The sequence below is a fragment of the Scylla paramamosain genome, chromosome 32, assembly GCF_035594125.1.
Source record: "Scylla paramamosain isolate STU-SP2022 chromosome 32, ASM3559412v1, whole genome shotgun sequence".
NCBI lineage: Eukaryota > Metazoa > Arthropoda > Malacostraca > Decapoda > Portunidae > Scylla > Scylla paramamosain.
In genome coordinates, this window is record NC_087182.1 from 4,751,096 (window position 1) to 4,761,247 (window position 10,152).

General features: G+C 46.8%; 1 protein-coding gene across 1 annotated transcript; it reads left to right on the top strand.

Moving 5' to 3' along the window:
- The first annotated feature begins 2,840 nt into the window (after positions 1-2,840).
- LOC135089084 (baculoviral IAP repeat-containing protein 7-like) lies at positions 2,841-10,152 on the top strand. Its single transcript, XM_063984303.1, has 7 exons — positions 2,841-3,045; positions 5,151-5,230; positions 5,469-5,852; positions 6,004-6,386; positions 6,555-6,782; positions 7,076-7,145; positions 7,744-10,152. Exons 2-7 carry the CDS (start codon positions 5,179-5,181, stop codon positions 7,935-7,937), a joined length of 1,311 nt encoding a protein of 436 aa, XP_063840373.1. The 5' UTR covers positions 2,841-3,045; positions 5,151-5,178; the 3' UTR covers positions 7,938-10,152.

A 10,152-nucleotide genomic window follows, 5' to 3' on the forward strand; every position in this document is an offset into this window, starting at 1 on the left:
AAGAAAACTGTGCTTAAGTTTGATTTTATAGATCTTACGTCACGTTCATCACTGCTACACACATTCACGTAAATCACTCCTGTCTACCTCATCGGTTCGGGTAAAGAATGGCGCTTGCTGAGGACGTGGGGAGCAAGTGTGTGTGTTTGTTGTGGCCCATGGTCGTGTCCGTGATGAATGCTGCGGGCTGGGGAGGCTTTGATCCGCGCTGCCAAATGTTTCATCGCACTAGTTCGATCCCTGAATCTCCAACAACAAAGCTCAGTTGATTTTACATGTCCCTCCCCCCCTTTTTTTTTTCATTTTTATTTATTTATTTATTTATCTATTTTTCATTCCTTGTTAACTCTGGAATTGCCTCCCTGCTTTTGTATTCTCTCCTGCCATTGACTTCAGTTCTTGCAAGGACGTTTTAAGACATTTCTTGTATTCATGGATTTGGGGCTTTCTCCTTCAGGAACTGGCACGTCGCCCTGAGCCCCTCGTATGTAAAAGGAAGAAATAAAAATCACTGAGAGATTCCGTAAAGCAGTGGTAAGGTGGACATTTCATTAAATCTTAAAAAAAAAAAAAAAAAGTTCCTTGTTATTGTGCCCCCTTACGTAAATGAAAGAAATTAAAATCAGTGAAAGATTCCGTAAAGCTGTGGTAAGATGGACATTTCCTTAAGTCTTCAAATATTCCTTGTTATTGTTGATTTCTGAAAGATGATACAGGAACTCACCTCACTTCTAACCCTCTAAATGCCTGTGAACACCTGTCATTTGAAAGCCTTCAGGCAATAAAAGGATTTGAATTTTTACCAACTCTCGCTTGACAGGGTGTGGTGTATTTCCAAATTATATTGTAACCTTGCACCAGATCATTTTATCAACACTTTTTTTTTCTCCCTGGATGACCCTACATTATTTCAATGAACGGTTATAAAACTTCAGGTGCTAAAGGATTTGATTTTAATTTTTCCATCACTCGCTTGACAGGCTGTGGTGTGTTTCCAGACTATAGTCCAACCTTGCACCAGACCATTTTGATAAGCTTCAGAAAGACACAGCAGTAAAAGAGTCAGGTTGCAATGAGAGTTCCTGTGTTTCAGCTGTGCTTTCATGATTCTACCAGTAGTTTTATCCTTTCATTGCTATTTCGTGCATCTCTTAATTACTAACCACTGTGAGACATTTTTTCTTGTTCTACAGTCACCTCCAAATATTGTACTGGGCAGAAATTGCAAAATCTATTATTTTTTTACCCTCTCTTTCTTGTAGATGCTTATAAAGATTCCACGCATTGCTTCTAGTCCAGTGAATTGTTGCATAGTGCAGTGAAAGTTAAGGAATCAATACATTCCAATGGAGAAACAATTATTACAACTTAACTAATCACCTGAGTGGCCTTTAAAAATAATCCCGATATGAGAGAGAGAGAGAGAGAGAGAGAGAGAGAGAGAGAGAGAGAGAGAGAGAGAGAGAGAGAGAGAGAGAGAGAGAGAGAGAGAGAGAAAAGAAAAAATAAATAAATAAGATTACGAAGAGCGAAGGTGATTGAGGTGACTGAATATTTTGGGGAAATCTGTTACAACATTCTATCAGCACTGCCTGCGTACATTGCGAGGGAGAAGAGCCTAGATAGAGTACCAGGCACGGAGTTGTCCCCACCATTCCGGTAATTGTGCAACCGTGAATACATTGCAGTATCTTCCCACATCTTGTTAGAGTAGCGGGTGTCATTTAAGACAAAGACCTATAATGTGTTTTCCAACGTAAAACTGATAAGGACTCCTGGCTTGTGGTACCTCTTCTTTCAGCAGTGTGGTATGCTCGCTGTTTCCTGTTGATATATTGCGTGGCGTATGACAATGAATGGTCTGTAATTAGTTAGGGGTGTTCAGTCAGACACACGTGGGCTGGCAAGGTTTTACTTATATTATAGATCGTTTTATTTGTTCGCTGTTTCCGGTTTACTGTATCGCGTGGCATATAGCATTGAACTGTCCTCCTTTTTATTTATTTTATTTTTTTTTCACTAAAGTACACTGACAACTTGTGGGCCAGCAGGGTTTTCCTTATGTTTCTTTAGTTTGGAATGTTTAGTGCTTCCTGTCAATGCAACACTCAAAAGTCTATAATCTCTTCCTTCAGCAAGGCGCACTGATAACTCTCAGATTATCATTATTTTTCTTATTGTTTACTAGTGTGAGATTTTCGCTGCATTCAGTTTTTGTGTGAAGGGAAGGAAATCAAGGAAGGTGCAAGAAGCCACGAAGCTCACACGTGGCAGTCCCTGGCTTTAAATACAACAAAGGTCTGTGAATCGCTGGTATTTGTACAAAAACTAGTGTGTAAGAAAAAAAATAAAAAAATAAAATATAATATAATATATATATATATATATATATATATATATATATATATATATATATATATATATATATATATATATATATATATATATATATATATATATATATATATATATATATATATATATATATATATATATATATATATATATTATTACTAGTAAATAAAATTAGATGAATAGATGAAGAAAAAGTAAAAAGATCAAAAGAAACATGATGAAATAAATAAAATATACGAGTGAATGATTGAAAATCTAAAAAATACAGATAAATGATGAAACAAGAAATGATGAACAAGAAAAAAAAGGAAAAAAAAAAAGATAAAAGATAAGACTAGGCCAAAGAAACATTGAACTTTCACACCCATGACTGAATCACAGCAGATTACCAATAGATCAACATGAAAGCCAGACGATGACAAAGACACCAAAGCCATAGAAGAGGCCACGCTGGAGGCCTTGCTGTACCCTGATAAGCACCGTGGCATGGGAGGAGGGCCGGTATAACAAGAGAAGGGACGGTCTATCACTCAGTGTTCGTCTGGCAGTTCAAGGGAGAGGTGTAGCGTCTGTCTGGCTGAGCGTCCCTCCTCCGCCCCCTGGGAATCACCCTCTTGTTTTTTTTTTGTTTTTTTTTTCTTCCGATCTGTGGGGAAACAAGAGGGCAAAGTGGCTTGTTCTTCATGTAAGGTAAGAAAAGATTGTTTTTTTTCCCTCATTTTTTATTTTTATTTATTTATATTTTTTTCAATCCATGTGTGTGTTAATAAATTTGGTACATGCCACAAAATCTGAAGAAAGTAAAAAAAAAAGACAACTCCAAACTTACTTATACAAGATTTAAAAAAGAAATATATAGGAGAAAATGTAAAAAGGAAAGTTGTAGGAGAAAATCCCAAACAAGATATAGAAAGAAATTCCTAAAAAAAATATTAGCCCATGTATTCTCAAAAGGATATATTAGGAAGACAAAAGTGTACTTGTGGTCAAGTACTCACTGTGTTTGTATAGTTTGTAATCTAAAAGCCTGAGGTGTAGTTACGTCATATCATATCTTTGTTTGTCTACTATGACTTTCAGTGTGTGTGTGTGTGTGTGTGTGTGTGTGTGTGTGTAAAACTTCCCCTCACTACCCCCAGTTTACCACCTTTATTTACTGGCAACATATGTAACACCTTGTAACACGAGGAAAGGATAAACAAACACTGTGTACCCAACGCTCATTCATCTCACCAAACAAACATTACCATTCACCTCTGAGTCAGTATTGTACCAATACCAAAATACATTAACACTTGAACAACTGACGTGTCGAGGGGGCTGTGAGAATGACTGACTGTGGGGTCTTATCAGCTACAAACAGAGGTTGTTATGGAATGGAGGTTGAAGATTAAATGTAGCGGAATCATAAATGTTGTTCCTGAAGGCGGTGTGTTCTTACCCTGTTATCTGAGCAGCGAAGTTCCATTGACTGTAACTGAGGCGACGAAAAGTTGCAGAGAATTACGAAAGATACCAAACAGCGACAGATCACTAGGGGACTACAGAAAGAGGAATGCGAGAAATTACAGAGGTTTCAGAAGCAAAAAGAGAGAAAAAAAAAGAATAAAAAAGGAAAAATAACTGAAGACAAAGAGGGTTACAGAAGATTACAAAGGACGCCAAGCAGCAGCAGGTCCTTAGCAGACTGCAGGAGGAGGAATGCGACCGAAAATACAAAGGTTTTAGGAATAAAAGAGGAAAGAAAGGTAAAAGAAAAGGAGACGCTGAAGGGAAAGGAAGGATGTACAGTCCTCGAGCTTCATAAGGTTTAAGTATAAGTTATAACTGTATAAGTGTGTAAGTGTAGGTATAAAGCATGTTGTAAGCTGTAAGGTAAATGTGTATGAATATTGGTGTTGTTATGAGGTTTGAGGTTCAAAGATGAGAACTTAGGGTGAAGTTAATAATAAAAAATCATCAGGAAAATAAATAAATAAATAAATATAAATAAAACATAATCAGGAAATGAGTCTATGTGAGTCATGAACGAAGATTAACAAGAAAGAAGAACAAGAGGAACCAGGACAAGGTACAGAGGAAGGGGAGTGATAAGCCAGCTGCATTCACGCTCTCACTACAGAGAGTTGACACCTGGTGAATGTAAAGCAGGGGGAGCACACTTTGGTCTATTCATTTCTGATATGCTGATTTTCATGTTTTTTTTTTTTTATCTGTTTGTTCTAGTTCTTGCTTCCTCAGCTTATTTGTGCTTGCGTGCGTGCCTGTGTGTGTGTGTGTGTGTGTGTGTGTGTGTGTGTGTGTGTGTGTGTGTGTGTGTGTGTGTCTGTGTGTTTTCTCTCTCTGGTATCGCGTGAGAATCAGATTTGAATAACGAAAAAAAAAAACGAGAAAATTACATTTATCAGATGAATATTTCTCAAGGTTTTCAGAGAGAGAGAGAGAGAGAGAGAGAGAGAGAGAGAGAGAGAGAGAGAGAGAGAGAGAGAGAGAGAGAGAGAGAGAGGCGGTACCATTTGATCTCCACTATGATATGCGCTGTTGTTCTTATCCTCGCCAGATTACTAAACATGTGATAAGGAAGTTTGAACGAACATGTTCGGCTTTATCTCATCCTTTATCAAACAGTCAATATTCAGCAGCACCGAACACCCAGGGTCAGGGGCGTCTCCCCCCCGCCGTGCAACAGCTGCCCACCATTCTAAAGTAACGCCCGCTATGGTGTGTTGTAATGAAACACGCACACACATCCACACACACACTTCCTTTCTGTACACTTGATAACCTGTTTTCAGATCCCCGGCAGCAGCGCGCCGCCCCGCGATGTCCGACCAAATGGATAACGCCCAGGACCAGGGGTCGCAGCCGAGGCCACGTGAGTGTGTGTGCTTGGGAGCGCCGCCGCTGCCTTCTTGCAGGCGAGGCTGGCCCCACACCTGCTGTCTTCTGATACACATCTTGAAGCACACTCAGTTTTTATATACATTCATACAGACGTCAATGACCTTGTACGTACACAATTAGTGCTGCAGCGTTCTACCCTAGAGTCCTGCAGGACGCTTCGCAGGCACAGGGCAGGCTGCACCTCCTACACTTGTCTCTCTTACCGCCAGTCGAGCTGCGTCGCGAGCGTCGCTTCCACTCCCTGGCAGACCTCATGTACGAGTCGGTGCGGCGCCTGACCTTCACCAGCTGGACGCTGCCCTTCGTGGACCCTGACCAGCTGGCGCGGGCAGGGTTCTTCTTCTTGCGGACCCACGACCACGTGCAGTGCGCTTTCTGCCAGGGCGTGGTGGGCTACTGGGATCCCGGCGACCAGCCCCTGGAGGAGCACCGCAGACACTTCCCCTCCTGCAGGTTCGTGAGCGGCATGCCCACCGGCAACGTGCCCGCCTACCACTCAGCAGACGACATGGGCCGCGTGTACCGCCTGCTGGAGGAGTACCACCAGTTCAGGGTGAGCAGCACGCGCCCCACCGGGAGTAACTACCGCGCTGGTGAGTACATGACGCGCCCCTCTCCCCTCTCCGGGTGCAATGTGTAACATGGTCTTCCTTTGTAACGCTAATGTGAAGCATTTCTCTGCGTGCAGGAAGCTTTGCTGTGCTTTGTGCAGCAAGACTCATGCAGATCCTCGACTCTTTGCAGACGCGATACAGAAAGACTTCGGGCATCTGTCCTACCCGCAGTTCAACACTGACGCCACGCGCAGCCTGACCTTCCGCAAGTGGCCCAAGAGCGTGAATGTGCCTGTGAACTCCCTCGCCGCCGCGGGTTTCTTCTACACGGGGATGTCAGACTTCGTGCAGTGCTTCCACTGCGGCGGCGGCCTGCTTGGCTGGCGGGAAGGAGACAATCCCGCCGCAGACCACGCTCACTACTACCCGTGGTGCCCCTTCATCCGCACCGTGTGGAACAGGTCTGATGAGGCACGGCCCTGGGGGGACAACCTACCTCCAACCCCCGTCATCAGGCCCATCCAGCTGTCCAGCCAGGAGGAGGACCTGCTCCTCGCCCACCCCCTGGCCAAGGTGAGACGTGTGGGGCTCGCCCTTCAGGCTTTGAGGTTGTGTTGAGTTGTGAGCCACCTCACGACCCAGCGTGTGACGAGTCATTGTACCCGCGAAAGGACGCCTCCGTGACTCATGTACCAACTTCCGGCGGTGCACTGCAGTAACTTCCTTCCCTTCCCTCGGCAGCGGGTGGTGGAGATGGGTTTGATGGCCTCCTCCGTGAAGGCGGCGCTCAAGAACAAGGTTGAGCGGACAGGGAGGTTTTGCCTTGAGGTAACCGAGGCCCTCGAGGTGGTGTTCGACTATGACGAGAACAGAAGAAGCCCCTCAACTTCTGGTCTGCAGCGGGACGGCGTGGTGCCCATGGAAGCCGCCCCGGTGCTCGAGGCGCGGCTAGTCTCGGACACCACACAGGTGAGGCGTCATCAAGCTGCGCTCACGCCATAGTCACCTTATACTTTGACGATAAGCTGTTTCCTCGTCATGTGGTAACTGAACTGCCTTCTGCAGGAAAGAAATAACGTACATTTTTGGTCAGTGACAGCCTTTCTCTATCACGTCTGTCTCTGTTTATTACTCCTTTCTCTGAAACGGCAACCACTTCTCAGACAGATGCGCTCACTTAACTAACCTTCATCTTCCCATCCCCTCCTTCCCGTCCCCCGTCACAGGATGCCAATAACCCTTGGTCCTTGTCCCTTCTCCAGGCCGCCGCTGGGGGCCAGGACGCGCGGGTGGAGGAGCTAAGGGCCAGAAAGCAGCGTCTGCAGAAGGAAGGTGCTGATAGAAACAAACGCCTGTCTTTTATCGTACTTTCCCTCCCTTTTATCTTCTCCCTTCCTCCTCTTCCTTCTTTGGACTTTTCCTGTTCATTATCGCGCGCGTACGTGTCTGTGTGTGTGTGTGTGTGTGTGTGTGTGTGTGTGTGTGTGGTTAAGGTGGCAGTAATTCCTTCCTTTCTTCCCTTAATTGTTACACCTTTCCTTCCTTTTTCCTCTCCCACGCCTTTACAGATAATATTCATGAGTCAGAACAGATACACGCATTCACGCTTCCTCCACCTGTGTCAAGACGTAAAGATTTAAGGTGTTCTGTTTAACGTGGTGAGGCGAGGGGAGATCTTTCGCCATGTACGAGTCTCCTCCAGGTGTTTCTGTCCCTTGCATCTTCCCCGTGACTCCCATGTTTTGCGGTTCTACCCTAATACCATCCTTCCATCTCGCTCTAAGTCTTCCAAGCGATTTTCTTTCCCAATTAGTTATCTTCTCTCAACTGGGTAGGTGAGATGATGATGAAACTTGAACACCTGAACTTGCTGTAGAGCGTGAGGCAGCGCAGCGAGGCACCTTTGAACACTGTCCTTATCCCCCCGCAGTGATGGACCTGCAGCGTCGCCTGGAGGAGGAGAGGCGCCGCTTGGTGTGCCGCATATGCAAGATGAACCGTGTGGAGGTGGTGCTGCAGCCCTGCTCGCACCTCCACTTCTGTGCCAGCTGCGCGAGGCCCCTGGACCGCTGCCGCACCTGTAACGCAGCGGTGAGGGGAACGCTGCGCCCCATCATTGGTTGACGGGCTGTGGCGGAGTGAATGTAATTATATAGGTGCTGTATGGGGAAAGATACGCCCCCATCATTGGCTGATGAGCTGTGGTGCTGTAGTGGGGTGTGGTGTGGTGTGGCGTGGTGTTGTGGTGTGGTGTGGTGTGGTGTGGTGGTGGTGTGGTGGAATAGATATGTTTATAGAGACGCTGTATAGCACTGTATGTATATGGGAAATCCACTTTTTCGCCTCCATGAAGTACACTGAGAGAGAGAGAGAGAGAGAGAGATAATGTGGCGTATCGCTTGAGTCCTCGAGGGTCTCTTTCCACCACTGGAGATGAGGAGCCTTCTGATAAGATTACAGTACTGGCCCTCTCTGTTTCGGAATAAGAATTGTTTCCACACAGACGGCGGTTCTCCACGAACTTTGACATATTTATTTTATCTTTAGTGTCGAGGAGGCTGGCTGGGGACACAAAACATTAAAAAAGGATAAAGAAAACGAGAGGAAAAATGCTCAACTTAACACTCTCAGAAGTTAAACATAAGAGATAAAAAAAAAAAAGTTTGCCAGTTTCAGTTTCTGTTGATGGAAGGGAAAGGAAAACCAGAGCAAGGATTGAGTTGCTATATTTCATGTCAGTCTCGCAATAACTCAGCCTTTTTCCTGGTCTTTTCCTCCCGGGCACCACCACACAGCCGCTACAGGTCACCGCGATGGTTTGTATATACAGAACTTAACTGAGTTTGTACATTAACGTGAAGTTAATTTATAGAACTCAGTTTATTTTCGAAAAGATCTTTTCTCAGACTTCCCTCAGCACAGCGGCCTTCCTCCACGCACCCCAGGGTCACCCGCACCGCTGACCGCCACACAGTTATCCTTCATCCTGAAAAAAATAAATAAAAATCTGGCATATGATCATGAAAGTCGGAAGGATGACCCTTCACTGCCTCGCCCCTGTGTGAAAGAGGGCGGCGGCGCGGCGGTGAGTGAAGGCTCGAGGAATGTGCGGGGTTGTGTTGCACGGGCAGCAGTGCGAGCCGCGAGGAAAGCTGTGTATTGTTTGCGCGGAAGTCCTATCACAAATAAAAGCATAAAAGTGAGCTTGGCCTGCCTGTGTCTTCCTCCTCGACACACTGCCTCAGGCGCCGCCGGAGGCAGACGCCGAGGGAGCGCCGCCACACCGGAAACATTCATGTTTCCTCTTGACTGACTTTTCTTCTTTATGGTGAGTCGTGGTGAAGGCGGCGGCTTCTCCCGCCCGCTGGACCACTAACGTGTGGCCACCGCGCGAACTGCACCGTAACGCGACACCGTCACTGCGCTGCGCGGCACGTGACAGGTTTGACCACCGGGCCGCCCCTCGCGCCTCATGCCTCGCCTTGCCTCCACTCCAGCGCCAATCCAGCATGTGTTCCTGCCACCCTGCCACCTACGCTCCAGCACGCCGCCCCGCCGCGGGCTGCCATAGCCGGCAAATGCAAGCTTTCACTGGTGCTTTGTGGAAGTGACGACGGCGGGTCCTCGCACCACGCTGACGGCGATCCACGCCTCTGCGTAAAAACAACCGCTCGCTCACTTGCTGTTAATGCTTCTGTTGTGGTAATGGATCAGCAAGAGTGGCGGTTGCAGGTTACTTTCGGGTACAAAATTTACTCCTCACAGTAACGTCAAGAGAGAAGAAGCGCGGAGAGAGGGATTCCCGCGGCGGGGCAGCAAAGTAAGGCATGGCCAGGGCATCAGGGCGGCGGGTCTCGCGTGGCCGCTGGTCCCCCGTCCCGCACGGCCAGGTAACAGTGTTCAGCAGCCAGAGAAAGTCAGCAAGGACGCTCATTTAGTGTCCCCAAGGATGCCAACTCTCCACACTGTCAACAAACCATTTTCCTGGTGAGTGACCTTCGGGCGAGGCGCTCACCACCACGCGGCGGCGTCCTGCGAGGCCCACAGCTGACGCGACGCGCGGCTCTGCTCATCCCTGGATGGAGAAGTAAGGCCATGGTGAGTGCCGCGCCCTGACCGATGAATGGGTGAGTGCATGAGTGCCTCACTCGTCCCCGGCGTGGTTGGCAGGTCTGGTGAGGAATGAGGCTAGAAATATGGGTCACTTGTCGCTGCCTTCCTCTCGCGTTCGCTCACCGCCTGGTGTGGTGGTGAACGCTTTCTAATTTTCCCAGAGGACTTCACTCACAATCAGCTGATGTAAGGAGTCACAACATAGCCAATAAACAACCAGACAACG